This window comes from Parathielavia appendiculata (assembly GCF_033297405.1).
Source record: "Parathielavia appendiculata strain CBS 731.68 unplaced genomic scaffold N657scaffold_5, whole genome shotgun sequence".
NCBI lineage: Eukaryota > Fungi > Ascomycota > Sordariomycetes > Sordariales > Chaetomiaceae > Parathielavia > Parathielavia appendiculata.
Window position 1 is genome coordinate 656,567 of NW_026944224.1, and position 18,113 is coordinate 674,679.

At 55.7% G+C, this 18,113-nt stretch overlaps 6 protein-coding genes across 6 annotated transcripts; 5 read left to right on the forward strand and 1 right to left on the reverse strand.

Annotated features, from left to right (window-relative positions):
* Window positions 1-4: 4 nt before the first annotated feature.
* On the forward strand, window positions 5-1,343 carry N657DRAFT_644511 (uncharacterized protein). The gene has a single exon (XM_062792779.1). The coding sequence runs from the start codon at window positions 107-109 to the stop codon at window positions 1,202-1,204; it is 1,098 nt and encodes a 365-aa protein (XP_062648068.1). The 5' UTR covers window positions 5-106; the 3' UTR covers window positions 1,205-1,343.
* Window positions 1,344-1,668: 325 nt separating this feature from the next.
* On the forward strand, window positions 1,669-2,779 carry N657DRAFT_655585 (uncharacterized protein; the record flags this gene model as incomplete). Its single annotated transcript, XM_062794617.1, has 5 exons — window positions 1,669-1,891; window positions 1,941-1,991; window positions 2,058-2,119; window positions 2,257-2,409; window positions 2,591-2,779. The coding sequence occupies 5 exons, from the start codon at window positions 1,669-1,671 to the stop codon at window positions 2,777-2,779; spliced, it is 678 nt and encodes a 225-aa protein (XP_062648069.1).
* An 875-nt stretch (window positions 2,780-3,654) lies between these two features.
* Window positions 3,655-6,569, reverse strand: N657DRAFT_387402 (uncharacterized protein). Its single transcript, XM_062787129.1, has 3 exons — window positions 5,190-6,569; window positions 4,953-5,132; window positions 3,655-4,898 (listed from the first exon to the last, which is right to left on the reverse strand). The coding sequence occupies exons 1-3, from the start codon at window positions 6,469-6,471 to the stop codon at window positions 3,667-3,669; spliced, it is 2,694 nt and encodes an 897-aa protein (XP_062648070.1). The 5' UTR covers window positions 6,472-6,569; the 3' UTR covers window positions 3,655-3,666.
* A 522-nt stretch (window positions 6,570-7,091) lies between these two features.
* Window positions 7,092-7,812, forward strand: N657DRAFT_571399 (uncharacterized protein; the record flags this gene model as incomplete). Its single annotated transcript, XM_062788806.1, has 3 exons — window positions 7,092-7,333; window positions 7,413-7,673; window positions 7,728-7,812. The coding sequence occupies 3 exons, from the start codon at window positions 7,092-7,094 to the stop codon at window positions 7,810-7,812; spliced, it is 588 nt and encodes a 195-aa protein (XP_062648071.1).
* Window positions 7,813-10,459: 2,647 nt separating this feature from the next.
* Window positions 10,460-14,200, forward strand: N657DRAFT_644516 (DUF699-domain-containing protein). Its single transcript, XM_062792780.1, has 5 exons — window positions 10,460-10,626; window positions 10,701-11,046; window positions 11,117-12,991; window positions 13,047-13,804; window positions 13,900-14,200. The coding sequence occupies exons 1-5, from the start codon at window positions 10,607-10,609 to the stop codon at window positions 14,114-14,116; spliced, it is 3,216 nt and encodes a 1,071-aa protein (XP_062648072.1). The 5' UTR covers window positions 10,460-10,606; the 3' UTR covers window positions 14,117-14,200.
* A 363-nt stretch (window positions 14,201-14,563) lies between these two features.
* Window positions 14,564-16,988, forward strand: N657DRAFT_617377 (Pkinase-domain-containing protein). The gene is made up of 2 exons (XM_062790519.1): window positions 14,564-15,177; window positions 15,240-16,988. Exons 1-2 carry the CDS (start codon window positions 15,001-15,003, stop codon window positions 16,530-16,532), a joined length of 1,470 nt encoding a protein of 489 aa, XP_062648073.1. The 5' UTR covers window positions 14,564-15,000; the 3' UTR covers window positions 16,533-16,988.
* The last annotated feature ends 1,125 nt before the right edge of the window (window positions 16,989-18,113 follow it).

Here is an 18,113-nt window from a genome sequence, read left to right on the forward strand (position 1 = left end):
CAGAACTTTATTCTGTACTTTTTGGGGGCATCCAAATATTCGGACAACCCACCCTATATACTCATCCCGCGTGCAACTGTGGCTAGAGAGCGACGTGGCAAAGACAATGAGGCACAGCGCCCTCATTGGCAGCGCATTGCGCGTCAATGGCCTCCAGTTGCCCCGGCACCGTGCTCAACCAAGGGCAATCCTTCACTCCCTCTCCCACGAGCTGTCAAGGACATATCAGCGAGCCTCCAGACGACCCTACCCCTCGGCCTCGCCCAATTCCGGACGACAACAGCCCCCCACCACAACCACAAGCAGCATCACCACCGCCCCAACCCACGACCTCGCCCCCTCGGCCGCCAACCCTCCACCGACCACCCGCCCCCCACCTCTCGACCTCCCTCCAGGACCTCCCGACGCCCCGAAACTCTCCCAGCCCTACTTCTCCTACCTCCTCGCCCTCGGCAAAGCCTACCTGAGATTCTACAAAATAGGCATGAAACACATTTGGACTAACACCCGCCTCCTGTACTCCACCACCTCGACCAACTCCGACTTACTCGCCGCCCGCCCGGCCCCCTCGACCCGCGCACACCTGCAGCTTCGCGAGCGCGTGCAGCACGACCTGCGCCGGCTCCCCCTTTTTGCGGCCATGCTGATCGTCTGCGGCGAGTTCACGCCCCTGGTCGTCCTCGCTCTACCCGGCGCCGTGCCGCTGCCGTGCCGGATCCCGAGGCAAGTGGAAAAATTGCTTGCAAAGGTTGAGGCGAGGAGGGCAGAGGGGAGGGAGGAGTTGAGTGGTTTTGCTGGAACCTTGGATCGGGAGGTTGCGGGGGCGTTACGGGCGACGACGGGACCGATGGCTAAGGTTCTTGGCTTGTCTGCGCCGGGGTGGATGCCGAAGCCCGTGTTGGGGAGGATGGTGGACAAGAGGTTGGGGTTTTTGGCTGAGGATGATGCGCTGCTGGTTCAGGCCGGCGGGGCGGCTGCGTTGTTGCCTGAGGAGGTGCGGCTGGCGTGCGCGGATCGAGGGATTAATGTGCTGGGACGGGGGGATGACGAGTTAAGGGGGGTGTTGGGGAGGTGGTTGAGGTTGACGGATGCGAGGCGCTTAGGGGAGGATGGAAGAAGAATGGCTGTTATGGTCTTGCTGGGGATAGACGACAGCAAGTGGGACAACAGTTGGGAGCGCGAGTTCCCCAGGCTCAAAGACTAAGGGTATTCAAGGGGGTTCTAGAAGATGATGTAAGTTTGCTGTACTATATATTGGTCCCCCAAAATTCTGGAAAGATGAACATCCGAGAGAGAGGACACTCCACCATCTAAAAAACAATAGACGCTGTATCTACTCGCGCCAACGACACTGGTATCCGTCTTAGTCCTGGCCGTTTCAACCTCGCAGCAACATAGAAAAAAACACCGGAAACACATATGCTGTGTCCATGGATCACCATGGCCATGACGCGCGGGTTCCTCTTCACCAGCGTCTTTGTGGAATGGGCGCCTTCCGCACCAGTACACACGTTAAGCGAGTGCGAGTCCGAGAGAAGCATAGGGAGGTAGTTGACCTCCAGCCTCATCTTCATTATGCAAGTCACATATGTATCTCTATCACGCCCGCTGGGGGCTTGTCCCCGCCAGCCAGGCAACCAGACTTGAAGTCCTATCTCGACGAACACAATGACCTCCCTAACCTCCCACCGGGCGTCATGCGGCCTCCGCCGAACGTCGTGGTCTTCCGCCCCCCCCGGCTGCACGCTGGATATCTGCGCCGTCGAGATCTCAGTCTACGGCTACCGGCCGTCCCTTGCCGCCAACATCACCTTCATTTCCATGTATACTATTGCTCCCGTGATTCAGGCCTACCTCCGTATCCGGTGGAAGCAATGGTGGTATGTGTCGCGTATGCTCGCTCGGCGCCGCCAACGCCATCATTGGCTATGCCGGGCGAGTCATGATGTACTACAACCCTTTCAGCTTTGCCGCATTCGTGATTCAGATTAGTAAGTATCCATCAACACAACCTTGGAACAAAGGCAAGAAACAACCTACCAGCTGAACCAACCAAGTATGCGTCACCACAGAGCCAGTTTACTACTTCGCCGCCATCTACATCACCCTCGCCCATGGCGTAAGCGCCGGCCACTTTTCACCCCCTTTCCAAATCACCCTTTCTCAACTACCTAATAAGCGCGGAAAACCAACAGAAGCGCCAGTCTAACATCATACAGAATAGACCATCTAGCACCGGCCCCCTCCCGCTTCCAGGCCCAGCTCTTCTACTACATCTTCATCCCCTGCGACATCCTCTCCTTGGTCCTCCAAGCCGCAGGCGGCGCCTTATCGACGACAAGAGCCGACTCGAACCAGGTCAGCGTCAACTTCGCGCTGGCGGGGCTGGCTTTTCCGGTCTTCACCAGCGTCTTTCTTCTGTGCCTTCTTCGCGGATTACCTGGTCCGCTACTTCCGCTCCAGCACTTGGCGGCATCTCAGCAACAACAACAACAACAGCAACGACAACAGCAACAATAACGACAACAACACCCACAGCTCAGACGACGACCCAGGCCCAGGTGCAGGTGCCGGGCAAGGTACCGATAAGGGTACTATGACGGCGATGATCGTGACACCCGGCAAAGCAGTTCGATTGAGGCTCTTCTTCGGGTTCAAGGCCCTGGCCATCATCCCGACACTCGCGAGATGCGCATACCGTCTGGCGGAACTGCATGAGGGGTATCAGGGGAAGTTGATTCGGGATGAGGCGCTGTTTATTGGATTGGAGGGGGTGTAAGTCTCTCCTCTTTTTCCTCTCGTTTCCTATGCCTGCCCCCTATCTTGCGGTTCAATGGTTTCGTTTCTTCATTTTCTTGTAACTATATATACATTTGGTGGCTGACTCGCTTTTCATGAACGGCATGGTTTTAGCGGCGGTGTACTGCCTCATGATTGGACACCCTGGCCTAATCTTCAAGGATTCTCTGGGCAAAGACCGGATCTCTGGACGCATTGCAAGACTACACAAGCGAGAAAGGGGCTATGGGGGTTACTAAGATGGACTCTTCCACTAAGAACGCAGCACTACCCCTTTTTTGTAAGATGGGCCTGGCTAGATACGAGAGGGAACGTGTCTGAACCTTCGTCGTTCGTCGGCTGGACCACTGTTAGAATTAAAGTGATTTCTATTTCCTAGAGACCATGTGTATCAATGGTAGCGAGCGAGCTGGCGGACACCAATCCGACCGAACAGCTTCACAACTCTCGCGTGATCACTTGCCGTTCAGGCCACCTCCCTGATAACAATCCAGCTCGCATACTTCCTTTTGAGGGCCAGAGATCTAATCCTTTCCCGCAGACGCGGAATAACAAACTTGCCACCCGCCAACCTCGAACTACGCGCCTGTTCCACTGCTCCGATACCCACACTGCAAAAGCAAAGAATCTTCGCTGGCCTTCATGTTTGAGGCTCTCACACTCCGCGAAGCGTTTAAAACCCAAGATATATCTCCTTTGGGAAGCCGCAGACAACAAGTCCCCCGAGGACATTGCCCAAGAACTTGCCCACGTTCTCACGGATCCTCTGGCAATCCCACTATCATCGCAGATACCTTTTCCTCTTTTTCAACACCCACCCCTCTTAAGCCCCCCGCCCAATAACGGCACCTCTCCACCGGGGCAGTTCTAATGCGCAGCCCTCTTCAGCTGATCCATAATCGTCTGAACCTGCTGCGCCGGATCCACCACACCAGTTCCGCCTACACCTCCATACCCATTTACACCACCTGGAAGATAAGCAGCACCGCTAGCAGCAGGCGCCACCGCTCCATAGGCAGACACCGGCTGCGCCGCGGCGGCAGCGCTCCGGAGATTGCCCAGCAGCGCATTCATGTCGATCTGCTGCGGTGCGGCCGAAGACTGAACACTCGCAGGCGCCAGGATGACGCCGGGATAAGAAGTCTGCTGGGGACCCGCTCCGGCGGCGGCGCTGGCCTGTTGCGCCTGCGGGGTCTGGAGCGACGCCAGCAACGCTTGCAGCGCCGAGTTGTCGAGGTTGCCGACCATGCTCGCGAGGTCGGGTGGGGCCGAGGCGGCGGCGGGGGGCTGCGTTTGCTGTGCCAGAGGAGGGACGGGGTGCTGCGGGTAGGGATACGGGTTGTAGCCGGCTGGCTGGTGGTGAGGCGGTGGGCCGTAGGCGGCGGGCGGCGCGTAGCTCGGCGCTGGAGGCTGTACATGGAGCGCCCCGGCCTGAGACTTCTCGCGCATCACCAACTCGGCGGCAATGGGGGGGTCGATGTCTTGGTAGAGTTCGAAGCGGACGCTGCTGCCCCCGGACCGGTTGAAGACTTGGATTGGGATCTTGCCCTTTGTCTGGGCGGCGTAGTCCAGGTCAACGATGGCATGTACGCCTTCAACGACTTGGCGCTGTAGCACCGTCTCTCGAGGGAACCGGGGGTTGAGGTACATGACATCCGTCTTCAGCCCCTTGTTATGGAAGGCTCCTTGGACCCAGCCAACAAAGTCTCGCGAAACCTCCTGAAGAAGGAGGATCTGGACGTCGGGAACCTCGGACCCAAACCTGCGGGGCAGATCAAATCGATCACCGTCAGAGGGGGCTCGGCGATGAGGGCTAGGACTCCTGCGCCGGTACGAGTCGTCGCCGTGGCGGCCAAACCGAGGAGGCGACCGAGACCGTCGGCGCCCATGGGTTCCGAAGTCACGGTCTCGGGGATAATGGCTTGCACGGGAATCGTTGCGGCGCGGTGACGGTGAACGCCCCGACCGATAGTCATCACGTCTCCAACCGCGTTCTCCAGTGTCGTACCGTTCAGTCCCGTAGGGCCCGCGCGGCCCTCGGCGATCTGGAGACCGATCTCTTTCGTCTTTCTTCTTCTGAACCCGCGATATCTCGAGATCTGTGATTGGTTAGCCGACGGGTCAAGGATGCCAACGGGAGAGGGCCGACTCACGTATCCTCCGTCCACCAAGTTCGATGCCCTGGGCACCTTGCATGGCGGCTTGGCCCTCGGCGACGGTGTGGTACTGCACGAAACCATAGGCGCTCTTCAGAGAGATCTGCGCTAGCCGGCCAAACCTGTGGAACACATCAAACACTTCCCGTTTCGAAACCCTCTCGCTGGACAAGTTACCTAGACCAATGTGAGCGTGATGATATGCAAAGTACGACACGGACGACCAAAACTCACCAATGAAAATGCGGGAGCCTTCCGGAAACCTCTCCCACTTGGCCTCCGATGTGTAGCGCTTCTCGTCGGCCTGGAATTGTTCCCAGAGTTGTTTGATAGACGATCCGGGGTAGGCCCCGGGGAAAGAATCTCCGGTACGGGGCAGATGATGGGCATGAGACGGGCCGCCAAAGGGTCCCGGGGGGGCCGCGGGCAGGGATGAAATGCCTTCATTTGGATTGTATGGGCCATGCGCGCCAGAGCTGGCAATGGTCATCGGCACTGCCGGGCCAGCACCATTGGAGCCGCGGGATTGGAAAGAATAATGAGCCGGTGGGATGGCAGGTAGGCTAACTGGCAGATTGGGAAGAGAAGGCTTGGGGGGGAGTGAAGGCGGATGGGATACAGACAGAGGAGCCGGAGCGGCTTGGGTGGTAACCGGAGTGGCTTGCGCTGGAGGGGCGTCGGAGGGCGAGGCTGTTGCGGCAGCTCTAGAAGTGATGTCGTCTACCAATTTTTGGATGTCAACAGCGGCATCATCTTCATTCGTCGGCGTGGGAGCCGCGGGGACAGCGGCAGCCGGAGCTGCCTCAGGGTTAGAGGCAGATGGGTTCTGCTTCTCAGGAAGATCGGCGGCAGAGTCTGTGGCAGGTGCCGCGGACGATGGGCTGGTCTCGTGGGCGGCAGATGGGGTCTCGGAGGGATGTTCGGAACCGTTGGCTTGCTCAGAGGAGGACGAAGTGGCCGGTGCCGGAACCGAACCGTCGGTGGGCGGCAGGGCCGGCGGCGGAGTGGGTGATGATGAACGATCAGAAGGGACAGCTGCAGGGTCAGGCGCAGACGGACTATTCATGGATTCCGAGGCCATTGATACATCTGGCTGAGCCTCCTCAGCCTCACTCTGATCCTCATGAGCTGCGGGTGAATCAAAGGTCTGGGCATAGTCATCGTTGGCGGCATCTGGCTCAACATTTTCCTGCTCCTGCCCATTCTCGCCTTCGCCATAGTCAATGCTCTCGTCGCTCTCATCGTGAGATGCATCTGAGTAGTCGTCTCCGGCAACTACTATCGTGTCGGAGATGTCGCTGGCCTCTGCTTTCACGTCCATCGTGAATTGATGATGAGGAGCAGAGGGTGATGGCGGGACGGCAGAATGCAAGGCTGCTTCGTCAGCAGTTGCTGCTTGATCCTGGAGATTGGGGACGACCGTGGTTTGGATGGCGTTCTTCTGGATGGAAACAGGGATTGGAGAAAGTGGACTGAGGCTGGCGGCAGCCACAATTTCTGGAGAGGGCTCTGGCATCAAGCGTGACGAGGTTGTTCGCGTAGTCAATGTCTCTCTTAATCAGAAAACTGGCGCGACTTCACAGTGAACGGCATAAGAGACCAGTATTATGCAGAACGGTTGACCGATGCGCGCTCCGCGGCGAGATGTGTGGCGATGGGGGTCCAAGGCAAGAGTGATGAGTCGGGATGACAGAGAGGGGTGGATATCTGTCTTATTTGGTGATTGGCGCGATTGTCGTTGTTTTGACGAGAACCCAGGCAATGAAAACAGATACCGTCTGCAGATATGAGATGGGAGACAAGCAAAGCGTACGGTGTTCCGCGAGAAAAGTCAAGAGTCGGAGTCGAGAAGAACTATCAAAGTTTGGGAAGCTTCTGTGGGACAGTGATGGAAAGTGCCAGGGCGATGTCCATGCTTGTTGGGGAAGGAAGGGATGCAGGCCAAACTCGTCGGCAAGAAAATTCTTGATTGTAACCCCACATTTCCACATGATGGTTATTTCCCCATTTGGTTTAACATCGATATTAAGTATTTGCGCCGGTGAATATGATCGGTTGATAATGGTAACTGAAACATGAAAGCTCATGAATACGGATACTTTGCTCAGATCGTCAACAACCTATAAGCATGCCACAATGCGATATCGCCATCATGTCCTTTGGTCAGCTCTTAGCCTGACGGGCAGATGGCCGTTGCGCATATGGCCCGTACAAGCCATACAACGGTGTGTGAGGCACCAAGCGTTTGATGTTTCCTTTGACCAGGACCAGCTGGCCGAGGCAAGGAAATGGCATCAGTCGTTCAAAGTGAGCAGTTTGCCTGAAGGAAATACGTCCTTCTCACGGTCTGGTGGACCTGGAGGACAGCACGTTAACAAGTATGTAGCTTCTTTTCTTGCCCTGGTCCTACGGAGTATAAGGTGTTTGTTTGCCGGTCGCTAACATCATGACTGCCAGAACAGAAACCAAAGCAACAACCACCTGGGCAGTCCCCCAACTCTTGGGCATTTTGCCGAAGCTTCTGCACGCGGGTGTCCGAGAGTCAAAGTACTATTCAAGGCGAAATGACTGCCTCACTATCCAGGCACAGACCCAGAGGAGCCGCAGTGCAAACGCTCATGAGAACCGCCAAAAGCTCTTTGACGAGCTCGAGGGCTTATACCGGAGGACAGTGCCCGGTGAAACCAAGCCAGAGAAAGCCAAGAAATATGAAGCACTGTGAGTGACTTGTGAGCGGGCAACACCATGTCTCTCGAGCTAATGGTCAAGTAGACGGAAGAGTGCAAACGAGGCGAGGGTCAAGTTGAAGAAGCAGCAGAGTTCAAAGAAGTCGTTCCGCAGAGGCTCTGATGACTAGATCATGGACGAATTCCTGCTGAGAGATCTTAGCACTGCCTGCGTACAGCTTGGGCGCCGGTCCCTCAAGAACGGAGAATATGGTCCAAGCACATACATTTCGGTATGTACGATTCAAGCACATGATGTAACGTACCATACGCAAGGAGATATCAATATACTGCGTAAGGTATAGAGTATCGGGTGCCATGATTTCTACGGCAGGCGGTGACCCCTTTTCGAAGATCCAGCTTCCTCCAAGTCCCCCTGTCCGACGACACCATGCATGCCTTAATCACAGCCCTTCCACCGCTCGGGAGGCGCCGTCTTCTGAAGGCATCCCTCATATCCCAGACCGCAAAATAGCGAAGAATCAAAAGGGTGACGCGAGTCGTTGCCGCTCGCCAGTGCGGTCAGCTGCGCGAGTAAGGCGGACCAGTTGTCTCATTGTTAGCTGTCCTGGGAGTGGCTGACGGATCAGAGATATGTGATTAGAGAACAAGTATTTCCTTGTCAGTTTTAGCTTGTTACTACAGGGGCAGTAGAATTAACGAACCGAGATTCCACCGATCCCTCGCCACCCAACTAAGCGTCGGCATATCCTTCCACACTGCACCGCCTCCGTACGTCAGCGGCCGCCCGTCTACGTCCGTTGCCGTAGTCTGCCGCAGCGGCGCCAGGAAGTCGACCAGCGCGCGCTGACTTTCAGGCGGGGTGCGCCTGGCCACGTCCAAGACGGCCCCAGACGAAGTCGCCAGCCGACGACGACGACGAGGCAAAGCGTGGGGCTCGGCGAGGCGCTCGAGAACATGGACCAGCGCGCTCATGATTCTCGGTTTGCGGAGAATGACCTGAACTTGCAATGGCTTCTGAGAGCGGAGAGGAGAAACATTGGAAAAGAAAGCTGCCCCGAGTAGGAGAAAGTCAGCATGGTCGATCTAGCCAGATCGCAAAGTGACTTCGACGGAAACTGGTGCGAGTGGGAGGGAAGTATCTTTGCTCTGCTTGCCCGAAGCTAATCCTGTGCCTTTGGCCCTGCTCTACTTGGAGTACAGTGGGGTCCGGGGTCCGGCTCCGTAGTGAGAGATGCCGCGCCCCGGCTATTCCATCCGAGGGACTGGCCTACTGTGCTACGAGTGACCTCGGGACCCGCGTCTGTAACGCGCTCAACGTCACCGGCTAATAACGATATAAATCCGTTATTTCACATGCTGCTCATAAGTAGGGTATGTATTCCAGGTTGTACTGTGTCTTGTAAATGTTGGTCTCGGCCGACGGCTCCGGTCGACGTAGCATACACAGTATAAGTCAGGGAAAAGTACTACCGCCAAGTAGACAATAGTTCGACCCTTTTGGTCAGCACCTGCGACTTCACTTCCTCGCCATTTTGTCGACTTGACTTGCGTCTGCTCCGGAATACCCCTTCACTGTCGTATCGCACCACACACTGCGCTTCCTCTCCACCCTCACGTTTGCTCTTTGTGCCGTGACGGTACCCACCCCAGCCAGCCCTTTCCTGGAGGAGAGAAAGCCCCTCGGAGGCGTTCAATGCGGATCTTTACGATACACCCGGGCACAAGTCGTCACCGCCAGTAAGCGCGGTTGTGACCGTATAATCCTCCCGGTCGACGGCTACCCACGCCCCTTTAGGAGCAATGAGCGTTTCGTGTTCCCAGTTGACGGACCGTACATGGAGTGTCATATCCTCGAGACCGATGCCCTCTATGTTGGAGGTAAGTTGACGTCTAGACATTTTGACTGCAAAACAGGCCCGCATAGCTACCTGAAAAAATATGATAGGATCTCCCGCCCCGGACCGCGTGGTGTTCAACGAGGATTGTCAGTATGCAGGCGCTTCGAGGCTTCGTCCCGTGTCAAGGCGTCCCCTTCTGAGCGCCAACTCAAAGTACTTTCCTAATTCAGGTACCCCACGGTGTATGCCAAACGTGACATCTCCTATCCAATAATGTGGCGCGAGACTTAGGGCAAGGGTGTATGGTTACTACGAGACTGCTAGCTAAGGTACTGTGGTAAGGTGGCTTACCTGCCGTAGCCTCCTACGCGAGTAGTTGGATCGGCGATTTCGGAGCCCAACGTAGGTACAGTATGTAAATAGTGTTGTAAGGGGTTGTTAACTGGAAGTGTCGGTCCAATGGAACAGTGGTAGTAGCCGAATCAAATGCTGACGGATGTGTGCTGGAGAGTTCCTCTATTCCAGGCTAACGTTAACTATTGTATTTGTTGATTACCTAACGTTAACTACGGTACCTTTCTCAACCTTGATCGTCGACCTCGTCGGGGCTCCCTAATCAACTGTCTAATACCTCATGTCTTCTCTCGCGGGCGAACACCAGGTGGAAGGGTACGCTGATATCTTAGACCCCCGAGAGATGTAGGTATTACTTCCGTACACAGTAAGCGCCTTGGGTTCAATATGTCCGACTTCGTTTCAAATTTCAGCACCCAAGTACAGTGCTAGTAAGCTATCTGGAGGTGCAGTGCTTTCTCCAACATGCCGAGGTGCCAAGTTTCAGGTTCCAAATTTCAGGTTCCAAATTTCATTTCCATATTTCGGTATTACCTGGAATTCCGTACCGGTAGCCCTACTGTACTGTGTTTTAATCGCATACCAAAACAACCCTGTTCCCAGTTCAAACACGGGGGATGACCAAAGACGCGACTGGTAGTATTTTGGGACACCGCCCGGCAAAATAAAATCATTGAGACGGGCGTCATGGAAGCTGTCGCATGAATTTTTGGCCCCTCGGTTCGCCGTGACCGTTCTCAGTCCGCAAGGTCTGCCAACAGCCACCACAATGACGGCTCAGAAAACAGTGTAAGGCATAGCTTCCTAAGTATCTAGCTATAATTATTTTTTTGTTTCGCCTGCTGATACACTGCCGGATGCAGAGACTCGCGGATTCCCACGCTCATCCGCAATGGCCTCCAGGAGAAGAAGCGCAGCTTCTTTGTCGTCGTCGGCGACCGCTCCAAAGATGCCATTGTTCACCTCTACTACATCATGTCTAGCATGGACGTGAGGCAGAACAAATCGGTTCTGTGGGCTTACAAGAACAAGCTCCTCGGCTTTACAAGTCACCGGAAGAAGCGGGAGACCAAGATCAAGAAGGAGATCAAGCGCGGCATTCGCGAGGCTAACTCCGAGGACCCCTTCGAGCTCTTCATCTCCCTCCACGATATCCGCTATGTTTACTACAAAGAGACCGACAAGATTTTGGGTAACACATACGGCATGGTTAGTGGACCGCGTGCCTCGCAACGAGATCAGTTCGTCTAGCACATGGGAGGCTGACACGAGGATACAGTGTATTCTACAAGACTTCGAGGCCATGACACCCAACATTCTAGCACGAACCATTGAAACGGTCGAAGGTGGAGGTCTGGTGGTGCTCCTGCTGAAAGGCATGAACAGCCTGAAGCAGCTGTACACCCTTTCTATGGACGTCCACTCGCGGTACCGCACCGAGGCCCACGACGACGTTGTTGCGCGATTCAACGAGCGCTTTATCCTGTCCCTTGGCAGTTGCGAATCCTGCCTTGTTATCGACGACGAGCTAAACGTTCTTCCGATATCCGGCGGGAAAGGAGTAAAGCCGCTTCCTCCACCAGACGAGGACGAACCGAAGAGCGCGGCCGCACAAGAGCTGGAAAAAATAAAGGACTCGCTGCAAGATACCCAACCGATCGGGTCACTCGTCAAACTAGCACGCACCACAGACCAGGCCAAGGCGCTTCTTACGTTTGTGGATGCCATTGCGGAGAAGACGCTCCGAAATACTGTCACCTTGACCGCAGCGCGTGGTCGCGGCAAATCGGCAGCCATGGGCGTCGCGATTGCAGCTGCTGTTGCATACGGATACAGCAACATCTTCATCACCTCGCCCTCCCCGGAAAATTTGAAGACATTGTTCGAGTTTGTCTTCAAGGGCTTTGACGCCCTCGACTATAAGGATCATGCTGACTACTCCATCATTCAATCGACAAATCCCGACTTCAACAAGGCCATTGTTCGAGTCAACATTCACCGGAACCACCGTCAAACGATCCAGTACATCCGGCCTCAGGATGCCCACGTGCTCGGACAGGCCGAGCTCGTGGTTATCGACGAGGCGGCAGCCATCCCGCTGCCTCTGGTAAAGAAGCTCATGGGGCCGTATCTGGTCTTCATGGCATCCACCATCAGCGGCTATGAAGGCACCGGCCGGTCGCTATCGTTGAAGTTGATCAAGCAGCTGAGGGAGCAGTCGAGGGCAGGCGCCAATCCCAACGGCACCGGCTCAGTTGAGGTCGACCGGTCAAGTGGGAAGGCGACCAAGGAGAGCAGCGCGGTTGGAGGGCGCTCGCTCAAGGAAATCACGCTCTCGGAGCCCATCCGTTATGCACAGGGGGACAAGGTGGAGAAGTGGCTCAACACGCTACTCTGTCTGGATGCTACACTGCCGAAATCTAAGATCAGCACACAGGGGTGTCCGGATCCTTCACTGTGCGAGCTGCTGCACGTCAACCGTGACACGCTCTTCTCGTTTCATCCGGTTTCGGAGAAATTTCTGCAGCAGATGGTCGCGCTCTATGTCGCGAGCCATTATAAAAACTCGCCGAACGACTTGCAGCTCATGAGCGATGCGCCAGCCCACGAGCTCTTCGTTCTCACTGGGCCCATCGTGGAAGGCCGCCTGCCCGAGCCGCTGTGCGTCATCCAGGTCTCGCTGGAAGGCCGGATCAGCAAGCAGAGCATCCTCAACAGCCTGAGCCGGGGCCAGCAGCCCGCCGGTGATTTAATCCCGTGGCTCGTCAGCCAGCAGTTCCAGGACGACGAGTTTGCTTCTCTCTCGGGTGCCCGTGTGGTTCGGATAGCGACGAATCCGGACTACATGTCGATGGGGTATGGCTCGAAAGCGCTTCAGCTCCTGATTGAGTATTACGAGGGCAAATCCGCGGACCTTTCGGAGGACGGAGGCAGCGCCGTGCAGCGGTCTATTCCTAGAGTTACGGATGCTGAGCTTGCAGAGGCCAGCCTGTTTGACGACATCAAGGTCCGCGATATGAACGAGCTGCCACCGCTGTTTGCGAAGCTTGCTGAGCGCCGCCCCGAGAAGCTGGATTATGTTGGCGTCAGCTACGGCTTGACGCAACAGCTGCACAAGTTTTGGAAGCGGGCCTCGTTTGCCCCAGTGTACTTGGTATGTGATTTGAACTTTGTTCTTCTCTAAATCCCAGCTGCTCACCATGCAATAGAGGCAAACCGCCAACGACCTGACGGGCGAGCATACGTGCGTGATGATCCGGCCTCTGCAAGACGGGAACGACCCGAGCTGGCTTGGCGCGTTTGCCAACGACTTCCATCGCCGGTTCCTGTCCCTTCTCTCGTACAGGTTCCGCGAGTTCCCGCCCATCCTCGCCCTGACCATCGAGAAGTCGGCCAGCTCGGGCGCCCAGTTGGATCCGTCCACGGCGCCCGTCGAGATCAACAAGACCGACCTGGACGCGCTCCTGACGCCGTTCGACCACAAGCGTCTCGAGTCGTATGCCAACGGGCTGCTCGACTACCACGTCGTGCTGGACCTCATCCCCACCGTCGCGCAGCTGTACTTCACGGGGCGGCTCAAATCCAGCGTCAAGCTGAGCGGTCTGCAGGAGGCGATCCTGCTGGCGATTGGCATGCAGCGCAAGGAGTTCGAGACGGTTGCCGAGGAGATGTCGCAACCGTTGTCGCAGCTCCTGGCCATCTTTCTGAAAATCATGCGCAAGATCACGTCTCATTTGAGTGGAGTGGTTACGGGCGCCGTGGCGGCCGAGATACCGGATCCCAACAGCAAGGTCGGCGTCAGCCGGGAGAATGCGACGGGCATGCACGGCGACGAGGAGGTGGTTGACAGCAGGTTCGTGCCGCTGGATGCCAAGCTGGAGGATGAGTTGGAGGAAGGGGGGGATGAGGCGCTCAGCGAGCTGAGGGCGAAGCAGAGGGAGCTGATTGACTCGTTGCCGCTGGACCAGTAAGGACCGAACTACCTACCCTCCTGTTGCTGTTATTACCTTGCGAAACTCTCTTGGAAAATGGATGGCGTGCTGATGGGCTGGTCGACAACAGGTACGAGATTGAGGGCGATGATGCGGCGTGGGAGGATGCGGAGAAACGGGTCAAGCAGGCGGCTAAGAGCGGGCAGAGCAATCCGCTTGTCAGCGTCAAAACGAAGGCTAAGCGGAAAGCTGAGGACGCAGATCACGGATTTGATGAAGGTAGAGGGGCTGATAAGGGGCATTCTAAGTCTAAGAAGCCGAAGCGGGACAAGTTTGGAAAGAAGTGATGTACGACTGGGAGTGCGAGTATGATGGAAATTGTTTCTGGTGAGGTACTTGTGCATAACGTTAGTGGTAAACATGGAAGATACCCAAACTTGGACTGCCTTCACTTTCCGTCTTGCTAGTTTGGAGAGTCCCTCTGACATTGAAAGCAATGTGGAGCTGCAAAATTGCTTTGATGTGATTTTGTTATTATTGTACAGTCTAACGTTATTGTGTACTTACATATATGTTACACTGTGCAAACACCGTAGCTTGTATCCGTACATGGAACCGTGAACCGGCGCATTTCCACTTTCTATGTGACTGTGATTGGCTTTCAGGGGACATCCGGCCTCGTGGGGTTGCGGATTGCAGGTGGGTGTGTGGCTGATCAGTGCCTTAAAATCTGTGTACATACCTTAATAAATAAATGTTGCGACCTGAAGAAGCTTTCTCTACTGGTGCTCTCCCTTTCTGGTCAATGAGCTGCTCTGCTGGACTCACCTAGTGCAATTATGACCGCACCGGTTTGTTAAGCGGTCTCTGGTCCAATAGTGCCTGACCAAAGCTGCTGTGACATCCTGAAGGACCCGATTCGTAAGGTAGTGCAGGTGTCACAACGAAGTGTGCCCCGCTCCAATCCGATCAACTTCAAAGATCTCCTTGGTGCCTATCTATCACACTACACCGCTGCACCGCTACAATATTTCTGCTCAGAACACCCGTCTTTCAGTCCCCCACGGTTTATATTCACCCCGGTTGGTGGCGGAAATCGGCATTGCACTCTGGCTACTCGGCGACCCCGATTGTGCGCACCTGTTGCTGTCTGCGGCGGCATCTCAACACAGGACCCGGCAGTGCACACCGCAGCAAGCATCTCGTCTCAGCGACGCGGTCTCTCGCCACCATGAGCGCCGCCCAGACCGCTGGGCAGCCGCAGGTTCAGCCCTGCCGGTACAAGGTCGGCAAGGTACTCGGAGCGGGGTCGTACTCGGTCGTCAAGGAATGTATCCATATCGACACCGGCCGCTACTATGCCGCCAAGGTCATCAACAAGCGGCTGATGGCGGGGAGGGAGCACATGGTACGTTTTATTTACCCAGTATAAAGGCTGCAGTTAAGCTCAATGTAATGGTTCCTTTGCAGGTGCGCAATGAGATTGCCGTGCTCAAGAAGGTGTCGATGGGCCATCAAAACATCCTCACCCTCGTCGACTACTTCGAGACAATGAACAACCTTTACCTGGTCACCGACCTCGCCCTCGGCGGCGAGCTGTTCGACCGCATCTGCCGCAAGGGCTCGTACTACGAGTCGGACGCCGCCGACCTGATCCGCGCCGTCCTCTCGGCCGTCGCCTACCTGCACGACCACGGCATCGTCCACCGCGACCTCAAGCCGGAAAACCTCCTGTTCCGCACCCCGGAGGACAACGCCGACCTCCTCATCGCCGACTTTGGCCTCAGCCGCATCATGGACGAGGAGCAGTTTCACGTGCTGACGACGACCTGCGGCACGCCGGGGTACATGGCACCGGAGATCTTCAAGAAGACCGGCCACGGCAAGCCCGTGGATCTGTGGGCGCTCGGCGTCATCACCTACTTTCTGCTCTGCGGCTACACGCCCTTTGATCGCGACTCCGACTTTGAGGAGATGCAGGCCATCCTCAACGCCGACTACAGCTTCACGCCGCTCGAGTACTGGCGCGGCGTGTCCGACAGCGCGAAGGACTTTATCCGCCGCTGTCTGACCATTGACCCTGCCAAGCGCATGACGGCGCACGAGGCGCTGCAGCACCCCTTTGTGGCCGGCTGGGCCCTGCGCGCCGCCGCTGCGGGAGGCGACGGGGCGCTGGCCGACAAGGGCCAAAACCTGCTGCCAACCGTCAAGAAGAACTTCAACGCGCGGCGGACGTTGCATGCCGCCATCGATACCGTGAGGGCCATCAATAAGCTGCGCGAGGGTCAGGCGTACGGGAATAATGGGTTGATGAATGGCGTCAGAAGTCGCGAGCCGGGGAGGAATGGCGGGGGAAATGGGAATCACGACAAGGCCACCGATCACCAGCTGCACCAGCATCGGCAACAACAACAAACCCAAAACCAGAAAGAGAATGTTGCTCCCCGAAAAGACGACAGCGGTATCGCCATCCTCGCCCAGAACCAGAGCCAGGATAGCGGGTACGGCAGCACCCAGACGCAGAACAACACCCAGGGTTCGTCAAGTTCGGCAGAAAGGGCTCAACCTGGCGGCGGTGGGGATGGGGACGACGTCAAGATGGAGGATGCGCCGCCGTCGCCGCCGCCTCACCATGGCGGCGGACCCGGGCAGATGCCGCTGCTGCCGTCCGGGGTGCCGGCCAGTTTGAGGCCTGGGAGCGAGGCCAATCGGGTGGTGGAGACGAGTAAGGGGCTGTGGAGCGGGGTTGCGAGTCGGCGGTGATTTTGACCCCGTTGTTGAGATCGTGGTGTGGTGCGGTGTGAAGGAAGGGTACGTATTGGTCGTGTTGGTTATTGCGTTCGAAGGTGGTTTTAACATTAGTCAGCGGGCTGTGGTATTGTGGATATACTTCACTCGTCGTTGATACCGGGTTTGAGGAGGGTGGGGTGTGGAAGAAGAGGTGAAAGGTGTCTAATCTGTTTGTCTGCCTCACTGGTCGTGGGGTTATGGTTGCTTGGGTGGATCTGGGAAGAAGGCAGCTCGGAGTTGGGGGTGATGGACACGGATTGGTCGTTTTGTTTGGGTCGACACCACTTTGTTTGCGCCAGGGGAAGGAGTCTAGATCCGGAATCTGGGCTTTGGGTTTCGACTGGTTTCAATGTGCTTCTTCGTGCTCATAAGATTCGGCGAAAATAGTCGATGCTTTTATGCGGTTCCCAGTTGTTTTTTTTTTTTTTTGCATTCTCCCCTCCTTTGATGTTATTTGCTATCCTGCTAGGTGATTTCTAGGTCTGGGGGCAAATGCTGTCATGATACGATTGTGATGCGTCAAGGATAGCGAGAGTACTAGGTTTGGTTTGCTCTCTAGGTTTTGTGCTGATGATCTTTCGGTTGTTACCTGACTTTACATGCCTGTTTACTCGTTGAGATACCTCTTGTATGGCGAGTTGATCTGGTGGGCAGTGAGCGGAGTTTTGTCCGGCCGAGTCTCCGGAGTTGGTCTGACGAGAGAGATGGGGCACTGACGAGGTTAGCTGTCGTTGCCTCTATCTGGTCCGCATACTACCGTCTACGACCTATATGTCTTTCTTCCCTCTACTCTTCCAAGTGTATCGTAAAACCCGGTATGCTTGTGATGGTGTAAGGTGGCCAGGGGTAATGTAGAGCTCAACATAACTCTTGATGCCTACATTAGTATGTAAGCCGGTATGATTTCTCAAGTTGCTGCCCGTAGTCTCGTGGCAATCATAGGTGGTTCCAGACCTTCCGCAGTTTCCTCCTTTTCCACTTTATATGGACTTGTATCTGTACTCTGCTTCGTATAAGGTCTCACCAGGAGTTGTGTACGCCGTGGAGTGACCAATGCCTTGTCAAGGAGTCACTGCCTGCGGGATAAGACGGAGACGCCGGCAGAACTCCTGGACATGAGAGGCAGATAGATGTCTGCGCAGTGCAGCAGTCAACGTTGGGGCCAATCCAAAGAGAATATATGAGTAAAGGAGACGCACATCTGATGCAAATGTCTCTGTAGAGAAAATCTCTGTGAAAGACATCTCCACGAGCTCTCCCTCAGTATACCTTAGGATTCCTGATGTAGTCTGTGGAAGGACTTATATAGACTCATTATAAATTGAATAGCCTGGAGTGATTGAAGTGTTCCAATTTCATTGATCACCTCAGAGAGCATGTAGTCGAGTGAGCCGTGCTACCGTAAGGTACCTAACGTTAGCTTTTCTGAGATAACTGAAAGATGAGTTTCGTACGGTAACGGAGCACTATGTATTCCATACCGTATCACATACGCCATCCTATGAGGTAACTTACACGTCTTTGATGGCATCAATGATCAATCAGGTCCAGTCC

Bases quoted from the DNA above. Each gene is read 5' to 3' on its own strand.
- N657DRAFT_644511 (XM_062792779.1), top strand. From the start codon at position 107: ATGAGGCACAGCGCCCTCATTGGCAGCGCATTGCGCGTCAATGGCCTC.
- N657DRAFT_387402 (XM_062787129.1), bottom strand. From the start codon at position 6,471: ATGCCAGAGCCCTCTCCAGAAATTGTGGCTGCCGCCAGCCTCAGTCCA. The intron at 5,133-5,189 runs GTGAGTTTTGGT...ACATTGGTCTAG, and splicing joins AGGCTCCCGCATTTTCATTG to GTAACTTGTCCAGCGAGAGG. The intron at 4,899-4,952 runs GTGAGTCGGCCC...AACCAATCACAG, and splicing joins ACTTGGTGGACGGAGGATAC to ATCTCGAGATATCGCGGGTT.
- N657DRAFT_644516 (XM_062792780.1), top strand. From the start codon at position 10,607: ATGACGGCTCAGAAAACAGT. The intron at 11,047-11,116 runs GTTAGTGGACCG...ACGAGGATACAG, and splicing joins TGGGTAACACATACGGCATG to TGTATTCTACAAGACTTCGA. The intron at 12,992-13,046 runs GTATGTGATTTG...ACCATGCAATAG, and splicing joins CGTTTGCCCCAGTGTACTTG to AGGCAAACCGCCAACGACCT.
- N657DRAFT_617377 (XM_062790519.1), top strand. From the start codon at position 15,001: ATGAGCGCCGCCCAGACCGCTGGGCAGCCGCAGGTTCAGCCCTGCCGG. The intron at 15,178-15,239 runs GTACGTTTTATT...GTTCCTTTGCAG, and splicing joins TGGCGGGGAGGGAGCACATG to GTGCGCAATGAGATTGCCGT.